This window comes from Haemaphysalis longicornis, unplaced genomic scaffold (genome assembly GCF_048455015.1).
Source record: "Haemaphysalis longicornis isolate Haplotype H1 unplaced genomic scaffold, Haemaphysalis longicornis Haplotype H1 scaffold_10, whole genome shotgun sequence".
Lineage (NCBI taxonomy): Eukaryota > Metazoa > Arthropoda > Arachnida > Ixodida > Ixodidae > Haemaphysalis > Haemaphysalis longicornis.
This window is the reverse complement of record NW_027526204.1, coordinates 151,065,421-151,092,037: the sequence shown is the minus strand read 5'-3', so window position 1 is coordinate 151,092,037 and position 26,617 is coordinate 151,065,421. Positions and strand designations below refer to the sequence as shown.

Sequence of the window (26,617 nt, the reverse complement as noted above, 5' to 3'; positions counted from 1 at the left end):
CCGGTTTGAACACAGATGCTCTTTCTGGGGGAAAATTCGCTATGATTGTAACGACTTGAATAAGCAGACATGAATGCGCACCTATTTACGCCATGCGCGCAAAAAAGAACGTAATGCACACTTGGACATTTTCCACGCAAACAAACGGCTGTCTCCTTCCAACAAAGACAACTTTGTAACTGATTCATCAAAATTGGGTAGCCCGGGCTTAGAGACGTGCGCACGTAAAAATGACTACACATGTTGTGCAATAGTTAATAATTCAAATTTGATTATTTCTTTCATTTGATGTGACTTTATTTTGGTTCCACTTCATTTGACAAGGCCAACAGTGCCATGCTGGGGATTTATTTGAATCAGCTGAAATTTCCTCGCGATCCCAAAGCGCACACGCCCCAAGTTCTGATCGAGTGCACGTTCGTCATCATCATCAACATCCTGCAAGGTTGAAGCCTGCAGGGCGAAGGCCTCTCCCACCGACCTCCAGTAGCTTCCTGTCCTGCGCTGCTCGAGTCCATTCTTAGCCTCTGAAGATATTAATTGGTCTCTTCTTCTTCTAGAACCGCCTCTCTGTACCCACTCTGTTACCCTAATTGTCCACCGGTTGTCGATTTTTCTCGCCACATTGTCGGCCCAAGTCCATTTCTTTTTCTTTACTTGAACTAAGGTATCTTCTACTCAAGTTTGTTCTCATGACCAGATAGCTCGTTTCCTGTCCGTAAGTGTTACTCCTATCATTATTCGTTCCATGGCCCGTTGAGCCGACCTAAGTTTGATTTCCAGTTGATTAGTAAGGCGCCAAGTTTCAGCTCCGTATGTCATCACCGGCAGTATGCACTGGTTGTATATTGTTTTTTTGAGTAACAGAGGTAGCCTACTTTTCTTTATTTGGGAGTGCTTCCCGAGTGCACCCAAACTCATGCCTATTCTGCGCCGGATTTCTCTCTTGGGGTTGGGATCAGCACAGACACTCTGTCCGAAGTAGTTATATTCTTCAGCTTGTTCCAGCGTTTTGTTACATATTCAGAACACGGCGCTTTCGACATGTTTATTCATCACTTCCTTAGATTTATTCATATTTATTTTTTGCCAAACGATCATGCTTTCTGAATTTACTCATGTTTAATGCAAAGGCAGTAAATTTACCATTGAGCGGTAAAGCCTGCACCAGCGTTGGCGTCTGGGGCAGCAAAAGGGCTCCTTGTGAAGTGTTCCATAGGAAGAGACGCTTCATAGTGCGAGCTTCGACTGGTTGCCTTCCACGCCAATACCCCCAGATGTAGGGAGTGGAAGAACGCAGCCAAATGATCAAACAGACAAGCAGCGAAGTCCACCATCGTCGTCAGCTCTCCCGAAAAACGACGGCAAGAACGAGCAGCGAGGAAACGCATAGGGTCAGATCGAAGCCATTCAGAGCAAGGCCCATCGCAGAGCCAAACGTCTCGACTCTCCAGTGGCGAGATTCCACAACCCTTCGACAACGCGAGACGGAAGGCGTCTTAATTCAACATGACATGGGCACTTTTTTAATCCCCCAACCACCTAGTATCTATCCTCCACCGGGAGACCTCTAATGCGTCTACGGTTGTCGCTTTTCTGCCAACCACACCTTCAGTTAACAGTGCAGCTCTGGCGCCCACGCCAGGAAAAGTGAGCAGTCGAAGCAGGAACGTGTGCAATAATGCATCTGCGTAGGCGTCTGAAGGTGCCCCGGCCAAGGAAGACGAAGCGTGCGTGTCTGCCTGGGAGGGAGGCTGCCGGGCGATGTTGACGTCGTCCGCCAACGGCAAGTCTCCATCCAGAGCACGGGGTAGACGCGGCAACGAGGGGGAGGGGGGGGAACCACGCGTGCGACGACGCGAGGACCTTCGGCAGCGTACCGCCGCCGTCGTCAGGACATCCGGGCCTCCCGCGCGGCGGGACTCCGGTTACAATCGATGATAGCGCGGACGCGTTCTCCGTGAACCGAGGGGCCTTTCCTCAGTGCCACTCGCACCGACGCTGCCGCCAGCTATTCACGCGGTGGGCTTCTTGCAGCACCATCCACTAGCTGCTCTGCGCAGAGCTCCTGGAATCATGGCGCTGCCCACATGCAAGGGGCCTGCAAAGATGCTGTCGGTGGGGGAGGCTCTAAAAGTCCTTACGACATCACAATTACGTGATCGGCATCTCTCTTCAACCAGTACTCCTGCGCACGGCAGACCTTCTGCCTTCTATGTGGCAGAGGAAACGGGGACCAGAAACCATTCGTTCACACTATTTTCTGCTTCGTGAAACTGTTTGCGCACGTTCTAAGTTGATTCCCCGCCATGCCTGCGTCTTAAAACGTGTGGCTTCAACATTGGGGTGTTTGTTTGATCGTTAGGCAATCCACCGCCTCCGCGGGAAAATCACGGGTCTTTGTTTAATTAAAATAGGGTGCGCCAAACTAGAGGCTAAAGAGCCTCTAGTTTGGCGCACCCTTGTTCACATCCCGCACACACGAAATTATTGTTTTTTTTTATCTGCCTGATACACAGTCGCCACTCGTATAAGCCCTCCGACGCGGCGCCTATGGCGATAGAGCAACCACCCGTCATTTAAAGTACTTTAAAAGGACACCAAGCGGCGTCAATTTTAGGAAAAGCGATTAGTTTTTCGCTGTCGCGTTATTGGCTCAGATTTTCATGTGGGCTTCGATCCATCATCCAGCAGGTCGATATAACAAGATGAACCGGTTTTGTAACAGCGGCGCCGGTCTTTTTCACCAAAACTACTCTAATCGAAAGAGGAACGCGTGTTTTTTAGAGACTGAAGCCAATTATACATTCTGTTTCACGTTTCCAAGGCGCATCTGGCGCTATATCCCCGATTCATAACACGGAATGCGTCACCACGACGCGGAGCTTAAGGGTCCTAAAATATACGCCAAGGGTTGAGATGAACACCTATTTTCGGGCTCCATTTTTCTGACTAAAAAAAATTGCCACAGCCCGCACTAGTGGTGCAAGGTTGCAGACACAGCAGAGCTGGCGGCTCTTTTCCCTCCGTCGGAGACCCGGATGTTGCACCTAACATGGATTTCCGAACTTGCCGCTGAAAATTCTCCATGACTGGCAGGGCCGGATCGTTTTGTCCGCAGCTTTTCACATCTCTCCCGAAGTGGACCGCGTCAGCACGCGCTAAAATCCACGGCAACCGGCTTCGCGAACTCGGCGTCTGTGCTTCCCTCTTCAGACGCAAACAAACGGGAACTGGCGAGCAGAACAGCACGCGAGAGATCACACCACGAACGCTGACCAGTGTTGTCGAAGGTCGAGCTTGCCGACGCCGGGCGCTCCTCACGAGGCGCACGCCCACGTGTGCTCGGTATTCTTTCTTCGTATTTTTGTGGCAATGCTCGACGGCGGAGCTCAAAGCTTAAACGGTTCTGTTGTTAAAAAGATTTCACCTTTTTTTAAACAAACTTGGTTCTTAGCAAATTCGTGTTTAAAAAATATTGAGGCGTCCTACACGTAACGTAGAGTGCAGATTACAGCTCACAATAACAGTTCAACCCGTTTTATGCAACACAAGTTGCTACGGATTATTAAAAAAAAAACGCCATGTTCATACCACCCATTTAGCGTACCACTGAGTTCGACCTTCTAATCCCTCTGGCTGCCCGTGGATAAAAAAAAATAATAAGAAGCTTCACTCACGTACTCGGATCTCTTTCTACAGGGCGCGTTTTGCTCTTGTATGAACCGAGTTACACCTCAGCTGTGAAAAACGCCCTAGCTGAATCATGGAAAATAAATCAGACGGCCAATAAATCTTTAACCTGGGCCTAAATTTCCCGCACAGTGGCGTTTTAAAATTTATTTTATCAGAAATAGATATACGGCACGAGTTACAATGGAAGTCGTGACCATTGTCGAAAAGAAGAACGTCCCATGCGAGACACCCGAAGCTATCACGTCTACTTGTTGTTAACGTTACTATCAGTGGTTCCTTTACCACAGCCAGCTTGAAATTACAAAATTGAGAGAACGACGATTGGCGCAGTTTGAAGACCGCTCACGCTCAAGCGGGCCGAACGGTGTACACCTTCGTCAAAAACAGCGGTTACCAAGAATGCGGCTTAAGTACCCATCCCCTGTACTCCGCTTCCCGTCTGAATGACACCAAGGAGACGAAAAAAAAAAAACAGAGTTGGAGAGAGAGATGCACCCCATGGATGCACAGTCATGAACAAATGAAACGCCAACACAGAAATATGAACCAGAACACGCAAATAACGCCATTTCTTTCCAAGCAAGTCAAATTGTCGCGTGGCTTGGCTTTATTATAGTAACAAAACTGGGAAATGTTGTATCTTTTCAAATATACCACTACTCTGCCGTTATTTGACCTGCACTACCCATGTTTTTTATATATAATTTTGCATGTTCAGGTTCATTTTTCGTGTTCACATTTAATTTGTCCATGACTCTATTTACAGGTTCATACACTCGGCAACTTTGGTACAGAAGCATTTCGACGTAAATTGAACCACACGTTCTGGATTGCCAGTCGGCTATAGCGCTTCTGACCCCTCTTCCAGCATGAATAGGCGGAAAAAGTGATTGTCATGTTCCAGTTGGTAGTATTCCCGACTCTGCAGAGTCTGTGGAGCAGAAATCAAGCTAAAAGGGTAACGTACAAGAGTCAAGAACGTCTTACGAAGTACAGTGCTAGAAAGTATCTAGCCAAGTAGTACGTCCAACTATTGAGGACTTTAGAAACAGGAAGGAAAACACTAAGGTAATTTTTTTTTTTCATTCTTCGGTCCCGCAACGAATCTTTTGGACATTCATATCCAAAAATGTTTTATTTTCACCCCATGAATCCCTACTTCGACTAAGGTCCTATTTAGATTACGGTCCTACCTCGAATGCACTTAGGAAGCCGTGGAAGAGGAAATGAGGCGTACGCCTGCCGCTCACCTTGCCGTAGCGGCCGGCGAAGGATCCGGTGAGAAGGGAGTGGAAGATGATGATGGTCTCGTCGAGGTCCCAGATGAAGACCCGCTCCAGGCTGTGCTCGGGGTCCGGAGAAGGGTTCGCCTGCCGCCGACCCCGGCCCCGCCCGCTGCGTCCTGCGTTGGTGACAAATTGAGCGATCAACCTCAGCCGAGTTGAGGACATTTTCTCCAAGAAACACAACCGCCTGCATTTCCTCCAGAAACCTTCCGACATCGTACGGTGCCTTGACACCTTAATGCGAGCGATCGAATCTTTGGATGATAAAACAGACGGTGTTGTTCGCCACCCCCCCACCCCTCACACACATACACCCACACCTGCATTTTCTAATCGATGAAAGAAATCAATCCTTTTCAAACAATTCAATTTTGAGCGCACGGGCGGTATTCTTACTTTGAAAAGGTTTGATTTTTCACTCCCGGACCTGACGCGTGATCGTGGCGCGACCGTAAGTAAGTCTACGTTCCACAGCACGTGGGAACCGACTGCTATCCCAACAGGCCCTTACAGATAGCCGCACGAAATCGCCGGCCCATCTAGAAGCTGAAGACTCAGCAGCGCACCTTTTTTGAACGGGGACGAAACAGAGAAGCACAGAACACAATGCTCGTGCACTTCTCTGCTTCGTCCTCGTCCTAATAATGTGTGCTGTTCAATTTTCAGGTTCTGATCACCAAATAGCCCAACAACATGCCTCTGGTAATAAATACTAAATGGGCTTTGAATTAAAAATATCGAAGTCTTATTTTTGGCTGTATCGTGCCCTATGCTTCATGTAATCCATTTTTGACTGTGTGATCGAAAACTTAGTTTATCTGTAATATATCGACATTTTGTTTGTTCGTGCAGAAGTTGCACAGGCAAAAAAAGCTACGAATCCACTGAAACCAGCCCTTCAAACCCACCCATGTGCCGTCATAACCAAAGGTAGCAAATCGGCGAGGAGGCTGGCTCGATGAAAACGGCGCTTTCGAACCGACTTTCGTGGTGAAAAATTGCGAGTGTATTCACGGAAAAACTCTTAACGTGGCCTACGCATCCTGTACTTTATTTCGGTAAGGTAATGGAGAATGTTCTTAGTTTAATTTTCTTTCCCTTTTTTAAAGGAGTCATGAAGAGAAAACACAAGTTTGGTTCATTCAAAAGATTGTCTCGTTAGAATCATACTGACACCACTTTTAACGTAAACTTCGCTCAAATAAGCTACATAATTAGGAAAAACGGGAATGGTCATGCGACCCACCAGCTCATTGCCCGCAACAGAACCTATGTCGTCACATGAGCTAAGCTCTGCGATTGGCGGAGGCTGGCAGAAGCAGACGCAAATTAGGTAGAACTTACAAACTAGACGAACGAGCGATTTGCGCTTAAATTTAGGGCACATTCTTTACAAAGCAATAAGAATGATGGGACAAACAGTGCAAGTTACGAAAGCACATGTAAACATAGAAGTACTGATGCGTTCTGCTGTTCGTACTGCGCACAGCATGCTTGGTTTCGCTGCACAGCACTACGGGGCTTGGGGTTGTCTCAGACGACACTGGCCGATTGACGCAAGCAACGGTGTCTTACGTGACCCCATTTGTCGAGCGAGCACTGTTTCAGGGAACGAATATTTTCTCCCAGAACAAAAACAAGGCAGGTTTAAATGCGGGCAAAAACAAACCAAACGCTTGCCATGGTATGGTGGCGCCATCTATGTTACGGAACGTAAAGAAACGCGGGAACAAACCAACACCGCTGTACAGGGTGGAGACAACCTTTGAACAGCCCCGTGCCGCCGCAATTGGGCCAACGGGCTCAACGCGTTATTCTTTTCGTTTCCCACGAGACCTAGCAACGCGAAACAGACAATATGATTCAAACTTCTTCAGTAAACCGCGTTGCGGCGATAATTTTAGCGCGGTTTTGACACAATGACTTGCTTCGGCGGCGAGCGAGCAACCGAAAATGGCGGCGCCAGCGTATACGTGTCTCCACCCTGTACGGCGGATGCGTGAATGAAGGTATTCTAGGCTGCAGAGCGGTCGGTTTCAGTGATGTCACTTGGGACCACGAAAACGCACGATTGAGCGGGAAAATGAAAATTTTAACCTAAATTGTTTAATTTCTCAGTGAATAAAGCACCGTTTGTATCCGGACAAGCGCTGGGGGCACTATAAAACACGAAATCTTTCGAATAAAACCAACTTGCATTTTCTCTTCATGGCTCCTTTAAGGGGAGGGGGGGGGGGGCGTAAACCTTGTAGAGTTGCACGTGGGCTAAGAGGCGTGCCGTACACTAGATGAGTACGGATTAATTTTGAGGCTATGTAATGGAATACTCCAAGAATACGATGAATATAAGATATTGGACGAGTTGTCCACAAAAAGACTGCCGGGAATTTTAAAGCTAAGCATAATTTTCCTTGCCAAAGCGGTAGCCTACCAGTCGGCTAGATGAGACAATATGGCCGTCGGTAGAATATTTTTATCTTCTCCAGACCAACACGTGTCAACCTGCATTCATAACCGTATGCCCGCACTGGGAAGAGGAAAAAAAACGCCTCCAAATGTAAAAACACTCTCAAAAACCAAGAATATAATAGAGAGAGAGAGAGAGAGAGAGAAAGGGAAGACCACACGGTTGTCGTCCCACGAGTGGTACGCTACAGGAGAATTTCTAAACCAATACGGCACCCGAAAAGGTCAAGTGGCACCCCATGATAGGAAACGGGAGGAATTCTCGAGAACGAGCTCTCGGAATAAAAAAAACAAAAAAAAACCGAGTAGGAATGTCGTGATCGGAAATGCATCGGGGAGCATGCGGGGGCGTCATTCGCGTTTCGTAAGAGCGAGTGCAACGAAATTAGTTCGAAGTCGCGGGCTCACCTTTCTTGGCTCCGCCACCGACGGGTTCGCACTTTGCGGGCGGGGAGGGGCTGCCGTCGGCGCCGTACTGGCCGTCCACTGCGTCATCGGAACCAGCACCGCTCCGTATATGGGCATTCCGGGGAAATTCATTGTTTTTTTTTTCTCTCTCTTTTTTTTTTTTTTTTTGACAGCGAATCTGTACATGTCTCGGTTTCCCAATATAAGGTGCGCCGATAAATGGACTTTGAAATGGAAATTTTTGAGGATGAAGTATGGTTACAGAAAACCGATCGTTTAGTCGAAACTATCCCGAAACAAATAATATGACATTACGCTGAATTTAATTTACTTGTTAAAATTAGTGCGCAGTGAAGTTGTAAATATTGTGGAATTCCCGGATTCTGCCAATAATGACTGTGTATGCGGGAGTGGAAGAGACAATCCCATGCATAAAACGCAGGCCAGTACATGCCCGATTACGTACAATATCACTATAGTGCGTTTATTTATGCTGACAACCGGTGCATGCGCCGGTTATCAGTATACATCTGCAGATGTATGACTCTTACACGATTGTAATTAACGGATAAATGATGCGGTTACTCCTAGTATATCGAAAGCTTTTCTGGAGCTTTGATAGCATTGGGATACAGCTCAGTACTTGTAATATTACGAGAAGATCGCAGATATACTTCCAGGCACGAAAAAATAGACGACGCCATTCCGCCACCCGAAAGTGGACGTCCAGCAGAGCTGTTGCAAACCACTACACCTGCTGATCGGGGAGGGTATTAAATGTTCCTCGTTGTCTTGGCTGGCTTGTCGCCTGCACTCGGCCTCTCTGGCGGCAAATTCTGGGTCGCGCTCAGCGTTTTGGTCGAGAACTGCTGGGTCCTGCCCAGTCTGACGCATGCGCTAACCCTGGAATGACGCCAACACCCTCCCCTATCGAGAGCAGCTGCAAAACTAATCTTTTCCAGTACACATGTTTGGGGTGGCGGGGAGGGGGGGTCAGATTGTTCACCGCTGCTTTATCATCCATCATACGGTTTAGATGCTTGTTTTGTGGGTTTTTTTTAGACGAATACCGAGCTCTATGTTGCACGCCTGATTAGCCTGACGCATGCGCTCGGCGTCTTGTTCGAGAACTGCTAGGTCCTCCTGCCTGGGTTATTTCTTTGCGGCACAAAATTTTCCGACCAACGAGAGGCTAACAGCTTCGCTGTAAAAAAAATGGTAGCAAGCTCCTTCCCCTTCAAAAAACACCAGTTTTCTGTCGTAACCGCTTGAGTCCCACAAGTTCGGTCGTGATTGCTGATGCTCGAAAGGGTGTGATGCTGTTACAGAAGTTCGCACGCAATGACGTTTCCCTACAAGTGCTTCAGCCTTGCCAAAAAAAATTGCGCACATAGACACCAAAAGCAACTTGGGCATGCTTTTTTAAGATATTTAGAACAACAGGACATGTAACTGCCATGAGTCGCTGCCGCATTGTAACCTCAGCGCTTACCGCTTTCTGTTTTACGTCTTCAAGTACACTTCCATTTTATTACGCTTTTGTCACTCAGTCTTTTTTGCCCTTCCCTGCTCGCTTTATTATGCAATAAGAGGAGATTAAAAAACGCAAGCGTCCAATCCCATAAATTATGGCAGCGAGGACTGCCGTATTCAAATGAACGGGAAGGAACAACTAAAATAGCGGATACAACTGGTACACGCTCGGACATGGAGAGACCGCCTATGTTCGCTCCAGAACCTCCGTAATTGAACATTCAAGGATGCTGCATAACACAGGCGTGCTACCAACGCTCATGAAGTGCAAGCAGAGCAGCGCACACATTTAACGTTCCCGTATTTTGCACCCCTGCCTGCAGGGCTTAAAGGGCTGAAACCACATCATTTACAAGGCGCCGATACCGGTTGCGTAGAAGGGCACATGGGGCACATCTATCTCCCGAGGTCGTAGCGAAATTGCGCACACCGCTATATATACAGGCAGCTTAGACATGAGTGAACTTTCGTTGACGGGTCTACAGTCGGAATAAGTCGAGAAGTGTCATAAATTGAGCAGTTGTGATCGCACAAGTACACACATAAAGTGCTGGCCGGAAACGTCCCACAGGGCATGGCGATGCGCCGAGCCATCAGCTCGATGTTTAGTCAACAGCCGAGGAAGAGGCAGGCGCTTATTTGGAGGATGCGCTCAGAAGTGCGACATGGTCTTAAGCAAGTTGGAGCCGGCACACTGGCTCCATTTAGGTTCGAGTAACACCCTGGCATATCCATTTACAAAACGCCCCAACTGAGTGGTCGCTCAGAGCGTGGAGATGTTTCCTGAACACTGCTTTTGCGCGGAAGAAAAACTAAATAAAGCGAGGCTTGCATCAAGCCCATTTCTTCACACGATGCGCGCACTTTTAGTTAGCACGTTGAGGCCGTGAACTATGCCGGCTATATCCAACGCAGTGGCCATGCGTAGATACGAGAGTTATCTGCAGCGCTCGCAATATTCGGTACTGCACAGCACTTTTTATCAGTCAGCGACGTTCAGCCTGTCAGCTCCTTCTGTCGATTACTCCGAGAGCCCGGAGAGAGCAAAAAAAAAAAATTGTTTGTCCTTTTACCATCCACCGCAACGTCCTCGGTTTGGGGTACCATGTGAGCTAGGTCGTGGCTCGAATGAAGATCTAATGGGAGAAACTAGGGTTTGAGAATTTAAAGCGCTTAATAATAGTAAAAACTGAGGTTGCAGTGGATCAGGACAGAGGAGTACGGAGAGAAAACGTCTGATGTGGTGCACAGGCGTGGGGCGACTCTCCTGGGCGAAGGTGCGTACACGTGAGGGAGTGAAAACCTGAACATAAACACTCGCGTTGAGTCTGGCGTCGCGTCATGTTTTCGGGCATAACACACCCGAGTCAGGGGCGCGTTCGTGCTCTCGAGGAGCTCAGATTCTCGGCGCGACCGTGGCCGTAAATTGCGGTTTGCCTGTGCGTCTTCGGGAGGCAGCTTCGGTGGTGTCGAGTGGCTAAGCGCCCCGTGGCCGACCATTTTCGTTTCTCGGTGGAGAGAATTCTTCGAATCGTCGGAGCTAGCTGACACGCCCCTCCTTAATTTTGTGCCTGTCCTCAGGCACAAGTGTCCGCGTAGTTCGATTTCAGTTCGTGTCCAGAAACACAGTGGTCAGATCCACCAGTGCGGGTTCGACGTCGTTCGTCACCACTGGTGCGTTTCGTGCACTTTGCATCTCGTTCGTCGGGGCCATGTCCACCAATCCGGGTGCGTTGTCGTTGGTTGCGTGGACTGGGGCCGGGATAGCATGTGCGTAACATGTCCTAGGTACTGGCTCGGTTGGGTTCCGCGCTCTGAGCGTTTCGTCCGTGAACTCCACCAATTCGGGTACGGTACCGTTCGTGGGCAAGGGCTGGACCGGAGGAGCGGGTGCCAGGTACGTGCAGCGTTCTGGCTCGTGCGCGCTGCGTACGTTGCGCGTCGCGTTGCTCATTGCCGGAAAGACCTGCACGTGGGTGATGTAGCTCGTCGGTTGGCTCGGTGTCAAAGCAGCGGGTGTTCGTGATCTCGCCAGGAATTCACTGATCTTCGCTTGCGTTTTCGTAATCGTGGCTATCACCTCGGAGAGCTCCGGTGAGTAGGCAGTGCACCTTTTTGCATGCGTCGTTTCGTTCGTGTGCGTGTCGTTGTGCGTGCCGTTGTGCGTGCTGTGCGTCTCCGGACCAAGGTGTGCGTCGTGTCGTTGAAGGCTTGCCGCTGGCTCTGGCACCGTGGGACACGTGTGGCCGACTCTCGTCAGTTGTCTCAAAAGACGTTCTCATTCTCCACGAAGCCTCCCGTTCTCGAATAGCGCCGCTTGCAGGTTCGTCTGCCGTTCGTCGTCGTAGGCAGCCTGAAGTATCGTTGGCACATTCGTTCGTTTGGAGAGCTGGCGACGTTTTTCGTTGTCCTCGATGAGACGCGAGACGATGTCGTCCTTACGGTCAGAGCAAGGAGCCCTCGTGACCGTAGTTCGTTCACCAACTGCTGTTTCTTCGTTGAACACAGGACGTCGCGTTCCGTTGAATTCAGCAGCGGGTCGATCGCCGTTGACGTGGAGTCTGTCGTTGCCCCTCGTCTGCGTGCACTCTCGTAATCGTGGTGCGGTTCGTCCGCGTCGTTCGTCTCCTCGTCCGCTCGTTCCGTGGCGTCAAATCCTGATCCTGTCGACTGCGCCATGTGAGCTAGGTCGTGGCTCGAATGAAGATCGAATGGGAGAAACTAGGTTTTGAGAATTTAAAGCGTTTAATAATAGTAAAAACTGAGGTTACAGTGGATCAGGACAGAGGAGCACGTAGAGGAAACGTCTGACGCGGTGCACAGGCGTGGGGCGACTCTCCTTGGCGAAGTGCGTACATGTGAGAGAGTGAAAACCCGAACATAAACACTCGCGTTGAGTCTGGCATCGCCTCATGTTTCACACACCCAAGTCAGGGGCGCGTTCGTGCTCTCGAGGAGCTCAAGATTCTCGGCGTGGCCGTGGCCGTGAATTGCGGTTTTTCTGTGCGTCTTCGGGAGGCAGCTTCGGTGGTGTCGAATGGGCTAAGCGCCCCGTGGCCGACCGTTTCCGTTTCTCGGCGGAGAGAATTCTTCGAATCGTCGGAGCTAGCTGACAACCACATGCGACTCCTTGTTATTTATTTATTTATTTATTTATTTATTTATTTATTTATTTATTTATTTATTTACATTTCTAACTCATGTATATTAGGCTATATTCAGCTATGTTCAGCTCATTTTCGTCATTTTCATTCATTAACATTTTCTTGTATGCAGATCACCTCTCAGTATCCATGCACTGATAGTCTGGTGGTATTTTTTCTGTGCCATCTATTACGCTCTGTGCGCTAGCCTGCCAAAAGAATTAGGTGCTCTTCACAACGGCATCTTTCTACATCTCTACAGCCCAACGACTCTGCTTTTGCCTCCCGTCTCCCTCCTCCCCATCTTCCGTCGTGTGCCCTCTCTTCAGTCACGGAGTAGCGGCTTTCATACTCAAAATGGCAAAAAATTAATTCATGTAATGCACTGAAACGAAGCGTTGCGAGAGGCGGCGGCAAAGAGGCGGCGGCAAATTTACATTTAAAAGTTTCATAGGCGTAAGTACCTACGTGAAAATTATCACGTTTCACTGGAACCGCTTACATGCTACGAACTGTTCTAGTTTTGTTTTCCACTACCTAGGTATGTAGTGTTTTTAACCTCGTTCTCGCTTTAATCTCGAGCGCAACGCTCGCACGACAGGAACAGTTGTGCTATCGCATGAGTAAAACATGTAGTTTAAAGGAGCCATAAAGACAGAATACAAGTTTGCTTCATTAAAAAGAGTGCTTTGTCCGATAACAACAGTACCAATTTTATCGCAAACTTCGAACAAATAACCGAGATATTCAAGAAAACATAGAAAGTAGCGCCAACTCCTCAGTCACTTTCCGGTTAGTTCTCTATGACGTCACAGCCTTGTTTGTGCGATTGGCGGCCGCCACTGCCATGAAACGTACATGAGCGACTTTAGCGTGCCTCTAGATCCCCCTGATCGTTCTGCTTGAATGCTAACGTGCAGTTAACGCACTAATAACTATGTTTTTAGAGCTGGCCGAAATTATGTTCCTCCTGCCTACATTACATCAATGTGGCGCAAAATTTGAAAGCTTTTTTCCATATTTTTTCGGGTAAAATAAAATCTTTTTTCATGGCTGGAATGTAGCTGAGTGAAATACCAAATGATAGGTCTATCAAACTGAAGAAGGCTGTATTTTATCTTCAAGAACGTCACATGACTCAGATCAGGTTGAGACACAATACAATCATCCTTAAATACAAATTCACCAAATTCCCAGAAAGCGTGGCAGATTCCATTGGGTACCCACTAAATTAACCGCTTCGTCGGAACTGCCCGTCCGGTTTTCTTTCGGATATCTGGCTACCGTGCACAGAAAAAAAGCTGTATAGAGACCTTCTTGACACCACTTTGCCGACTCCTTTGTGCAGATCCCTGTACAGTGCAGGGCCAGGACAAGGTATATGTCAGCGTGTGAAAAAAATGACTGTCCCGCCTTATGTAAAGTCTTTTTTCTTTAAATTACACGAGGGAGTATTACCTGTTAAAACTTGGATGATTCAAAAAGGTTTCTTTGTTCCCTGGGGCCCTGACTGCTTGGTTTGTAAAAAGCCAGAAACAGTAGAGCGCGCATTCATGGGCTGTTGGGACGGGGTTTTCCTGTGGGATGTTTTGCAGAGAACACTAAAAAAGGATTTCCCGATGGATAGCCATGGAATCAGGTTCTTGGCCGTTGAAAACTACTGCGGTGTCCCGTATGATCTTTTGTTGTTGCTGGCCCTGCACAGTAAATGGAAATCTCGAATGGCAGTTCGCCATAATGATGTTGATGCGAGACCGAGCAGAGAGTTGTTCTGCCAGAGTGTACGGGATATCTTAGAAGTCTATAAAGCCCAACCATCTCCACCTGACTGGTAAAATGTGTTGGAAAGCGTGGCATGGCTTCGGCCATTTTAATAATCGCATACTAGCAAGGGACGTGCTGGTGTCATTTCACGCTTCGTAATGCTTTTCCTTGTTCGTATTGTGTATGCCGAAGACAGGCAATAAAGAGAGAAAAAATCAGGGTAGCGTGGCCGAGCGGTCTAAGGCGCTGGTTTAAGGCACCAGTCTCTTCGGGGGCGTGGGTTCGAATCCCACCGCTGCCAGAATTTTTTTTTTTTTCAGTTTCAGGTTCGTGTTGGCTGTAGTTTCGGTCACCATTCGATCCCTAAGCGTCACAACGACTTGAAATGAGGCTAAACGCGTAACCGCTTCCAAACGGCCTTTGCGAACAAAGATGGCGATAGATTATGAATAGACAGACCCAAATGCACGTTGTTTTTTTTTTTTTATGTACACGGGACGCCGTATAAAACGTTGACTGATTGAGCGGTAACCGAAACTGCGGGCTGAAAAAAAAAAAATCGGGCAGCGGTGGGATTCGAACCCACGCCCCCGAAGAGACTGGCGCCTTAAACCAGCGCCTTAGACCGCTCGGCCACGCTACCGAACGGGAGCTGCTGCGGCGTTACTCAAACCAGAACACTTGTTCCACTTTCTTGACCTCTGTCGGCCGCTGTGCGAATGGTGACCAAACAGTTACGGAAGGAGCTAGGCTAAAGCACTCTCTTTTTCTAGTGTGTGCTTTTTGCGTCCCGTACGTTTACTGCTTGCGGACTTGGCTTTCTTTCTCTTCTTTTGAAAGGTTGGGGGGAGGTTGGGGGGAGGGGGGGGGGGGGGCGGAAGGAAATTTTCTTATTTACAGAACTAGTAAATAACTGCGGAAACCTATTTTGCGGTTCACTGTCCTTCTGTTCTTACTTTGCGGTGATTGGGGTGCGATTTTTATTCTTAGGCTTAGCGCTGATTTTCAAGGTACCCTAGTATGAAGTTAAATTTATTTATTTATAAAAATTCAAGTGAACACCGTCTCTACTGCATGCAACGCAATCACAAGGGGCCTCATGAGAATAACCAGCGTGCCCCTTGGTTATGGGGCTGCATAGGGGTATCCGTGCATCAATCAATCAATCAATCAATCAATCAATCAATCAATCAATCAATCAATCAATCAATCAATCAATCAAGTTTGCTGTGCTTTCTATACCTTCGAATCGAATGGGGAAAGAGGAAAAATCCTGAATTTTTGTTTTCGCGCCTTCAGTGAGTAAAATTTAGCCGTGCTCAGGCAGATCTACAGGATAAATAGTAATTTCGCGCTGGCAACTTGCGCCAGCCGGTGTCTTCGCTTTTACCCCCTGAGCCGGGAGCTGATTGTTCGATCAAAAAAGTTGATCTTCAATGACCGTAAGTTGCTTTCCCTCGTGCAGCAAGCAGTACGAGTGGGTATTGTCGAATCGCTGCTCAGATCCTTGCAAGGAGGGCTTCCTGTTATGCCCTTCCAGCCATGCGGGAAAAGCGCTTTGACGCGGACGCATCAAACAGGGCGCTCAGTAGCTTCTTCGCGGGGCCAGGCAGGCAGTGTCGTCGGCCACTCCTACGGTAGGGAACATGCCTCCGGTGGTGAACTTAGCCTTAGGCGAGTGGGAACAGTTGACTATGCAATTTTCAGTCCGCCTCAGCAGCCATTTTGTGTCAGCACGATCATGGGCCACCTCTGAACAGACGTTCACATTGGAGAAAAAATGGCCAAGAAACTTCACACCAGAGACGCCAAGAAATGGGGTGTAAGAACTGCGAATCCAGCATGGCAAACTGGAGTTTGGCAGAAAGCAGCACATGCATTTCGACTAAAGGCATTGCTGGTCCGGTCTGTGACCATTCGTGGGACGTCCCAACCGTTTTGTAGGCCGTAGTTGTGCTCCTTCTATCGACCCTGTTCACTTCCACACACTGGGTAGGGCACAACCACAGGCGGTGATATGGGCAGACAGTTGTCTGGCGTCGTTCCTATTAGATGCGAAGCATCTCATGCTCGGGGCTGTGTCCCTCCCTCCCTCGTTGTCGTTGTCCGCCGTCCGCACTCTACTGCGGATGCGCGTCTCTTCAGCCCCGTCAGCGTTTGGGCTGACGTCAGCGCAGTCCACTATAAAAAGAAATAGTTAGGCGGCGCCCGGTTTCGATCCCACGACTCTCTGGCCGCAACGGGAGGTACGTGGCGCTCTTCCCACTGCGCTACAAACCGAGACGGGAGCATGTGCTACGAACGCGCCTTACGTCCTTCACTCATTCAAACTACGACAAGAAGCTACTGATACAACGAAGGCACGCGAAGCTGAACATAGTAACGTGTTTCCGTAATCACCGTCAACTTGATTTCGTGTTTGATAAACAGTATATTCTTTTTTCCCCTGTGCTCATACGCAAACCAGTCCTGAATAGTTCGTGGGAAATCCAGAACTGTTCTCGCAATAGAAATTCTGTGGGTAAAAAAAAAAAAGACTACTGAGCTGCCGTGGAACAGTTGTGTGCATTGCAAAATGGCAAATACAAGAGACCGAAAGATCTAGATCCCGCCCCGCTAGCTGCGTCCTGCTGCACAGCCAGACGCTTGAAAGCTGTATGCACTGAGCACGGTCTGCATGGAACTCTGCGTTTTCCCGGCTGCCTTAACTGAAACGCACAAGGGGCATTGTGTTCTTACTCAGCCGGCAACTCAGTGTCGCCGCTATTGAAACGTCCGAGCTGAATTTCTCCTCTCGGGTTCGAATACAATGCGTTATATTTCAGGGCGGAAAAAGAAAACGTCATTGTCAATTCAATTTTTTATTATTTATTGTGTTTATTAATCCATTTAATGTGACTTTTTCATTTCCCGCTTTCGCATCTACTGCAATGTAGTATTATGCTACACACGTCATTCATTATTTATTAATTTGTTTCCAATACTGTAAACCGCATTCAGTTTGTTAGACCGTGGGATGGATTCACACGTGCACCCGCCGAAGTCCCTCAGTGGCTAAGGTTTCGTGTGCTGAGCACAAGAACGCGGGTTCGATTGCCGGCCGCGGCGGCCGCTTTCCTGATGGAGGCGAAAAGTGAACACGTCCGTGTGTGCGAGATTCCGGCGCACGCCACGATGCGCCTCATCGCCTGCGTCGCGTCGGCGCGTTGAACCTCGTCATCAATCAAATCCCACATGCAAGTCAGAAACGACAACAAAGATACGCTCAACGCATGCATGCTTTCCATTGTTTTTCTCGAACGTTTAATCATGTTGGTATGAAGTACACGTGAATCAAGGTTATTCCAATGAAGTATGCTTGTTTTACTAAAAGGAATGGTAGAAAACAATGGCGATTGTCGGGACATACTCCGCTGTAGCATGATCGAGGGCAATTTCTACGAGCTAAGATTATTCCAAGGAAGCGCAAATAAACCTCGGATCCAAGTTCAATCTGTCATTAAGAAAATGGGACGTAAACGTTAATCCGCAGGGCAAGTTATGACAAATGAGCACGTGAAAGCAATAACGTTACCGTCTGTATCCTTTGATAAACTGAGAACGAATACGTTCTAGCTAATTTAGCAAATACAAGTGGTGCGAATCCCATATTGTAACAGCGGTTACAAGTAAGAGGTAAACTCTGTTTATTCAACGAGGCGAACTTGTGCCCACAAGCAATGAGCTCCTGCAACCATTCCACGGTCCTCTTCCTCTTTCTCCGCCGTTTGGAGCGCACTCATCGTCCTCTTCCCTGTCTTCGAGCAACGCTTAACGGCCAAATTGGAAGGTACACCGCCATGGACACGGCGGGAAGTCAAACTGTACCACGGGAGTTGCTGCGATTTTATACCAGCGTGCTCTAATGTTAGCCGCACAGTTGTTTCGTACGCTTTTATTTTCACTATCTTGGCGCCTTTTTTTTCGATTTCGCCTTGAAAGAGCAAGCTTGTACCCGTCTTAGTACACCTTTAGTCAAGGAAAGCAAATTATCTTTCCCTCTTATGCAGGCTGCGTCGAGGTAGTACTGAACACGTTGCCACAGTTTCACGGCAGTCCAGGATTTAATCTGAATTACTTCAAATCTTGAAAAGCACGAGCAAAATTTGTCCTTTCTCGCGTCCCCGTGCCAAAACTTGACCACGATACACACTGCTCGGCGGACGGCTGCTGTCTAGTTTACTGCGCCATCAGTGCGCATTACTGCACGGCCTGATTTATATTTACCTTTCCTTATTTTCTTTTTTCTGTCGCGTCCACCAGAAATGTGGAGGCGTGACCCCTTTACCAAGAAAATTTGCAAGAACGGAGAAAGATTGACTTATACCACGTGTGTAACCACCTCTTTACTACGCAAACACGTGCCGACTAATTTTCGCTGCAGTGAAGCGCATTATGCTTGTCTGGCTAAATGAGGCTACATGGGCGCCAACAAACTTTACCATCCCTTCCTAAAGAAAGTTGAGAGAAGCGGGAAAGCTTTCTAACATCAAAAGTGCGTCAAAAACTTCGTTAAAATGGCGTCCAACCTTCGCTGAAAGGGCGTCCAATCGATCGCAAAACCTTCGAAGACCCAAATCGCAAAGGAAGAACGAACCCACGCGACGATTCTTCGTGCACAAAGTAAACGCATCTACGAACGATCTCAACGTACACCGATACGTGGTTTATGAGATAAAGGTATACTACTGTGCTCCTTCTTCATGATAGGTGCGTGTATTGCCTTATCTATAACCGTTCCTTTTTCGCGACTTTCAAGAAACAGTTTTGACACAATGGGAGCCCAGTCACACGTGCGCGCTGGGTGTCCAGAGATTCTATCGGAGCTTTTCGGTCGACCAGCTGGTGTATGAGGAGATGCATCCATTTTTTCACAGGACGTCCTCAGTCCCACTAAGATAGCTTGGCGCAACCCCGCTGACAGCATGCTTTGACAGACGCATCAGCGTGCGATGCTCTCTGTATGTATGACCGCGAGGTCACAAATGGCAGCACGTACCGTGCTGCTGTTGCGAGGGCGGCAGCTGGGCCAGCTGGTACGTGGAAGGCGCCAGGGGCGAGGCGCAGGCCGCTGCGGCGGCCGCGGCCGCCTGGACGTAGTTGTACCCCTGGGCGTAGTAGGGGTATCCCTGCGCCGCCCCGTAGCCGCCGTAGCCGGCCGAGTAGTCGAGCGCCGACTGCGCCGCGCTCGCCCCGCCGCCCGAGGACGCCGAACCACCGAAAGCGCCGCTCGCGTACCCCGAGCCTGCGTAGCACACACACGTAGAGGACGCACGTTCAGGCGCGGATTCTTCGCACCCTTGGTAGGCGAGGCGGCGCTTACCGTACGCGTAGTGCCCCTGGGCCGCCTGGGTCGAGGGACTCTGGGTGCCGTTGGTGGCGGCGAAGCCCCCGGCACCGTACAGGTACGACTGGGCCAGTTGGGACTTGGCCTGGCCCGAAGATGGGGCGCCCGTCGAGCCCTGCCGGGAGCCTGCGACATGCATCCCTCCGCGACGTGAGCACGAGCACGGTCTAGCTCTACGTGGCGCACGTCGGTCACCGGCTTAAACGGGCGCCTATTACAACCACACTATTCTCGCGTGCACATCCTGCTCCCTCTACAAGCACCTATACCAGCACTGTATCCTCCGTCTCATCCACTAACACTTAGTCTACCCCCCCCCCCTTCCCCCCACCAAATCCCTCCACCGAACCCCACTCTTCGGCGTGGGAGCCCGACAACGTCATCGCCGACTAAGTCATCGCCCAGGCAACACACACAGAACATTGGGGACAAAGGGTCACGAAGCAGCGCATACGGCCTGTTGGACCGGGGAGGTTGGCCACACTCCCCCACGCGTCTATTTTGGGCTCAATGAATGTTCATTTCCAACAGACAGAAACGTGGGCTGGAAGATGCGAGCAGGACGCGTGCATACTTGACCAAAAGTGACCAGGCGCCAACCCGCTCGTCGCCCATGCCGAAAATTCCCATTTCGCCCTTCTCGTGCAGCAAGCTAGCCGCCTTCGCTAACCCTTAGGTTTCACTCGAGGTTGAAGGTTATTCTCTAAATCATTTCATGCGCTAGGCAGAAGTTGGATTGGCCTGAACCCTTACAAGGACTGCATATTTACTATTTAGGTAACAACCCGGTTGGGAAGCTAGGCTGCTATTGACTTACGCATGCTGACAGCTCAAAACCGCGGAACAAGAAGGCAGGGCTTGGTAATAACGAGGCATTGGAGAGGTGCTGATCCCAGCCACGAGAGAGAAATATGACGCAGAATTGGTATGGGTTGAGGTGCACTCGTCAAGCCCTCCCAAAGTAATTAAAAATAAGCTAGCTCTGTCAGTCAAAAGAAGAACATACAACCAATGCATACTGCCGGTGACGACATACGGAGCTGAAACTTGGCACCTTACTAAAAACTGGAACGCAAGCTTAGGTCGCCTCAGCGGAACATGAAACCAATAGTGATAGGAATAACATTTACGGACAGGAAACGAGCTTCCTGAGTCAGAGAACAAGCAACCACCACGGTAACCGAGTGGATACCGAGGGATGGGTCCAGAAGAAGCGAAAGGCTAATAGCTCGATGGAGACACGAAAAAAAAAGGAAATTAAGGGGGAAAGAATGGACTCGAGCAGCGCAGGACAGCAGCGGTTGGAGACAGATGGGAGATTCTTTCGTCCTGCAGTGGCCCTAACTAGGCTGTTGATGATGATGACGATCACGAAAGAGGCACTCACGAACAGCTAGCATGAAGAACATACGGCATAAAAATGCACAGAGAGAGAGAGCTCCAGTTTTGTGCGAGCTTACAGAACGGAAATTGTCCTCGGTCGTCTTTTGAAAAGCTTTGTTCTCAATGAAAGACAGTTACTAGGTGAGTGAAGTAGGTTCCCCACAGGTGTAAATATCGCAATGATTTCTCTTGAACGGCTCTAGGCGGCTAAATGCTCTAGGCAAGCAGGCTCTGAGCAGTTAAATGTGTTCAGTGACGTTCTCCGTGCTACCTGCAGCTATGAGTTTTAGACATTTCTCGCAGAATGAGCAGTTTTAGTTCTTCCGAAGTGTGGCCGAAATGTATTAAGTGCATCGTGACCAATTTTCGCGGGTTTGCTTGAGATATTTGTGATGTCGAATTTTATTTGTGGCTTAATTGCGTGGTTCAACCTACGTATAGCAGCACTCTAGAGCCTTCGTTCATTTCTAATGCTCGGAGAAGGAAAAATAACGCGAGACACCCTTCACGGCTGCCTCAAGAACTGCCACAAAGACGTCACACATGTTTCTAGCTAGGTGAGTTTAGAAAATCCCTAGAATTATCAGGATGCACTAAAATGATCAGAGGACCAATTAAGTATAAATATACAGAGGGGATCAGCAAGCGTGCCAGTAAAAGAGCAGGCCACGTTCGCTGTACACTCACCGTAAGAGGAGAGTACATCGGAGCTGTACGCCTGGCTGGGCTGCGCGCTGTAGAGGCTCGACGTGGGCATCGAGTAGGAACCGCTGTTCAGTTGGCTGTAGGCCTGCATGCTGTTCCAAAGCCGAAAACAGGAGAGACAGAAAGAGAGAGAGAGAGTCGTGCGCGCATGCATTTATGGCCCCACAACGTTCTCCTACGGCGTTCACTCTAACGCATTCAAGTAAATTACTAGTGTGCTGTTAAGAGCAGTTATAAGAAAAATTGGATGTTTTACGCACCGAAATTACGCTTGGGCTCTGGATTAATTTCGGCCACCTTGGGATCCTTAACGCACGCTAAGATTTAAACACGGGGCTTTTTTTGTTTTTCGCCTTCATCAGAAAAACAGCCGCCGTGGCCGCAGTCGATCCCGCGTCCTTGAGCTCAGCGGAAAAATGCGAAGGCTTCGCCACAGAGCCGCGACGGCCGGTAAGTGCCGTTCTCAGAATTCATATCTAAATTGACGTTTAGAAAATTAACAAGGTACGAGTACGAGAAAGTTGGTAGAGTCGTCTGCTATCTTAGCTGGATCAACGCTTTAGCCACTTATCGTCTCCTCCTGCTTTTGGTGTAAGGTGATTCTGCCACAACCGCTGAATGTATTTCTAGATTAAGGGGGCACTTAAGTCCGCCACGTTCGTTTGAACACTTTCTCGTTAGAAGTTTTGACACATTTCACGCTAATGTCAAATCTGGTGTTCCAGCTAAGCCTGTGGACGACTGTACTCCGTGTTAGTAGCACCTGTGCTTGTCTGTCACACCCTTCGTCGGGTTTTTGCGGAGCTTAACAGTGATTTATGAAAAGTATCGCATATGTGCAGTGGCCAAGAATCATATCTCCGCAATGATAATGATAAAAACAACTTGAAAGCGAAAAGATGAAGGAAATGTAGGAGCTTCGCCTGTCTTTCAGCCTTGATTATTTTGGTGCAATGGTGCCTTCGTGTCGTCTGTAATCAGTAAATCCAAACATCGAAGTCGTCTTTGGTGAAGCTGGAGTGGCCGAGAAGTCAAATTGATTTCGGTGTGCTTTCACCCACCTTTTACCAGTTATCATTTTCATATGAAGTAGCAAGCCAAGCTCGCCGATTAAATTACCCTTCCCCCCTTGTCTTATTAACAGCCGAGCTGTTCAGCAAATAGCAATTTTTCGTGTCCGCACTTGAAAATACCAAGAAATTTCCGAGCGCACCCGTGAGCTCGCGCACGTCAGCGGGGGCCTTGCGACGACCGCTCGGCAGTTAAAATGCCTAGCGTTGCATCAGAGCATTTGGTGTAGAGCTGCCTTGCCCTGCCCTGCCCTCCTGCGGTCCGCGGCCCGGACGTCCGCCAGATTTCATGGCGTGGATACAACGTCCACATCATGGCCCCATGCTCCGATTCCTTGGGGTATCCGTAGTGTATTTGTACATTTAGTTTTAAATGCAGAGCATTTCAGTAACTCACGATGTCACCCGCGTTGACGTCCGTAGTCCGCACCGCACCCCTCCCTACTACATAAAAAAAATACTATCCGGCGCCCGGTTTCGATCCCTCGACCCTGCGGACGGAACGCAATGTACACGATGCTCTACCCACTGCGCCACAAAGCCGACACAGAATGGGACGCTACTAACGCGCCTTATATCGTTGACTCATTCAAATTACTGCTGACGAGCGCTCTCTCGTCAGCAGTTGCCACAAGTGCAACAACATTAACGTAACGCAAACTACTTAACGTCGTGCGCCCCCGGAAATGCTCTGCATTTGATCGTGCCCCTCGCGAGGGGGATGTTTATACAGGAACTCCTACTTCTAGCGGACTCCTGGCGCCCTCTTTCTGCCACTGTAGAGACTATGAGGCGGTCTTCCAAGGGCGCCAAATTTGAATTCTACAATTTTATTCCTAATTTGCATTAAGGGTATAAGTAAAAACATGTCTTCAAAATTTCGATTATCTGCGGATGATTGCGTTCTATATACACAAATCAACACCTCTGAAGATTCCAATATTTTACAGGGTGACCTAAACAAAATTTCCCTTTGGTGCGAGGAATGGCAAATGGAAACTAATGTTTCTAAAACAAAAGCAATTACATTTAGCAGATCTAGTAACATTCAGTACACTTCGTATTTTATTAATAACTTGTGTATAGAAAATGTGACTGCGTTAAAATATTTAGGAGTTTAAGTTCTAACCTTACATGAAGTGATCACATTGATGAAATAATTTCGAAAGCAAATGAAACACTGGGATTCATTAGGCGTAATTTGTATTTAGCAAATCAGTCAACTAAACTATTAGCTTAACAGCTTTAGTTCGTTCAAAGATACAATATGCTTCTATAATATGGAATCCAAATCAGACGTACCTAATAAACAAGCTCGAGTCGTTACAAAATAAAGCAGCGCGTTTCATTACCAAGAACTACTCCGGAACATCTAGCATCACGGCTATCAAAGATTCCGTCCAATTACCCTCCCTAGAAAAACGACGTCTGCTGGCACTGCTCTCTCCCTTCCACAGAATGTTTCATACCCCATCATCCTTCACTGCACCCAATATCAAGCCGCCGCATCAAATTTTTCCGCGCATCGACCATCCCTTCAAAGTCCGCCCCATGTTTGTACATACCAATCTCCTTCGACAGTCACCGCTCTTTCTGGCCATTTATCACTAGAAAAAGCTGCAAAAATAAATTGTTGCTATTTGTCATCACGACTCGTTTGTTGCACGATTAAAGCGCAATTTGAACGCGCATGTCTAGTAAAAACAGACCTGTGTCCTTTTTACAACATGAAGTGAATTTACAGGTTTTGTATTAAGTGATTTTAGTTTTGCATCTATTTCTTCTTCTTGCTTCTGCTCTTTCCGGTTTCTTTTTTTTTATTGTTTGCTAACCTGTAATATGTTGTAAGTTGCCTTTATCTGCGAATTGTGTGTAAATGTCTCAAATATCATGTTGTTATCCCCCCTCCCCCTATGTAATGCCCGCAAAGGCCTTTAGGGTATCTGAATAAAAATTAAAATATTCAGGGGTCTGGCAAGATATATCTAATATGGACACCTACGCATTCTGGCTTGCCCGGAAACAAACACGAAGACGCTCGAGGATTTTCTATCCGAGCTGGTGATGATTGGAGCGCTCATTCGCTTCGCTGCTCGGGCAGGGATCGGCTCGTGTCTTTTAGAAACATCACTCATCACTACAGGCTACAGCGGGCAGCGCTATCCCCCAGCTCATCTTACCCTTAGTAAATGGCAATCCGTGGCTCTTACCCCAACCCGGTAGAGTACAGTCGCTGTTACCCCGGGCAATATTTTGACAAGTGCCACCGGTGTAAAAACTGGGCAGACCTAGCCGGCCACGGCGGCCGCTTTTCTGATGGAGGCGAAAAGCAAGAACGCCCGTGTGTACGAGATTTCAGCGCACGTTAAAGATCCCCAGGTGGTCGAAATTAATTCGGAGCCCTCCACTACGACGCGCCTCATCATCTGCGTTCCGTCGGCGCGTTAACCGCTACAATTAATCAATTGGGCAGACCTAGCACACATGTTGTGGGCCTGTCCACAAGCGACAACGTTAGGTCGCAAAATCCCTAGTGCAGAGCAGTGGGAGACCGTATTGTTCAGCTCCAACCCAGCGAATTAAGTCTGGGCCATTCAGCTGGCCGAAGACGCTGCTAAAGCTCGAGGGCTTTTGGCCGACGTTTAGAACACGACCAACGGTCATGGTTTAGAATAGGTGGCTGTCACGCAATAAAGTTCTCTCCCTCTCTCTCTCCCTAGTTTTAAACCCATTTTTAAACCCATTCAGCGAGATAGTAGTTTAAACTTTAAAGCAACCCAGATATTGAAGGATACTGGTTCAATAGGTCTGGTATTTGTTAAACCAACAGTTGGTCCCCATAAGCTGTCATAACGTGAGTTTTTAACATGGAAGTGTTTTATGCCTGGGTACACAAAGATTTGACTGACTTCATATCCGTCACAGAAGTGACGCCAGTACAACGAAGCAAGCGGCCTGTAAAGGGTGCACCCCTGCACACGGGGTCTTCTTGCGGGGAAGCAACCTTTATTACTAAAGAGTACGTCATACTTAGGGTTGTTCGTTTTCGGGTTTTATATTTTAACACAGAAAGTGTTTTACGCCAGGATACACCAAGATTTCACTGACGTCATATCCGTCATGGAAATGACGCCATTACACCTTTGCCGAAGAGACCCGCCAGCAGGACGTCGGTCGCCAGGCACATCCACAAGAGAGCCGCCGAAACGCAAATCGTACTCACTTCGCTGCAGATTTCACTGCACATTTCACTTTCGTGTTCTACCGATTCCTATGACAAAGGAATTAACCCGGGTTTTTCGAACTTTTTTCGATCGGTTGGTTTTTTAATTCATAGGGAGTTGTCTCTTCGTGATAATGAATACATCCTTGCTTGTTTTGCATTGGCGATAGATTTCTAAAGCCAACCTGTGCTGCCGTAATTTGCATATGTCTAAAATTCTGTACTTCCTGATGCAAGGCATACAACTTTCTTGGAGCAAATCACTACCAACTGCCCGCAGAGCCTTTTTTTCCTTATGCTGAATAGCAAACTTTCGCAATGAAAAAAAAAAATGCCTGGCCCTCGTCCGTGCGTGTCTTGAGGCGACTGCGTAGCGTCCCCTGCGCACGTTTGTCAAGCCTGCATGCCCACTTAGGGAGAGAGACAAATATTGCGGCGCCCACCCGGCAGTTAAAAATCCAAGAAAATGCCGAGCGCTCATGTGTGCGTGCCTCGCAGCGATCACTCAGCGTCCCGGCGCACGTCTGTCAATCCAAGCATACGCACTTCAGGAG

The 26,617-nt window shown here is 48.4% G+C and overlaps 1 protein-coding gene and 2 non-coding genes across 6 annotated transcripts in view; 1 reads left to right on the top strand and 2 right to left on the bottom strand.

The window, feature by feature from the left end:
- Positions 1-26,617, bottom strand: part of LOC144159644 (protein phosphatase EYA2-like) — a 125,034-nt gene that overhangs the window by 33,403 nt on the left and 65,014 nt on the right. For all 4 annotated transcript variants that reach the window (XM_077691253.1, XM_077691254.1, XM_077691252.1 and 1 more), the window contains exons 5-9: positions 21,753-21,862; positions 19,659-19,808; positions 19,335-19,580; positions 7,857-7,934; positions 4,947-5,098 (exon numbers count right to left, since the gene is read on the bottom strand). In XM_077691253.1, coding sequence (XP_077547379.1) covers positions 4,947-5,098; positions 7,857-7,934; positions 19,335-19,580; positions 19,659-19,808; positions 21,753-21,862 — 736 coding nt within the window. The remainder of the gene's footprint in view (positions 1-4,946; positions 5,099-7,856; positions 7,935-19,334; positions 19,581-19,658; positions 19,809-21,752; positions 21,863-26,617) is intronic.
- Positions 14,516-14,597, top strand: Trnal-aag (transfer RNA leucine (anticodon AAG)). Its single transcript has one exon. It is a non-coding gene; the product is annotated as a tRNA-Leu (tRNA).
- Trnal-aag (transfer RNA leucine (anticodon AAG)) lies at positions 14,858-14,939 on the bottom strand. The gene has a single exon. It is a non-coding gene; the product is annotated as a tRNA-Leu (tRNA).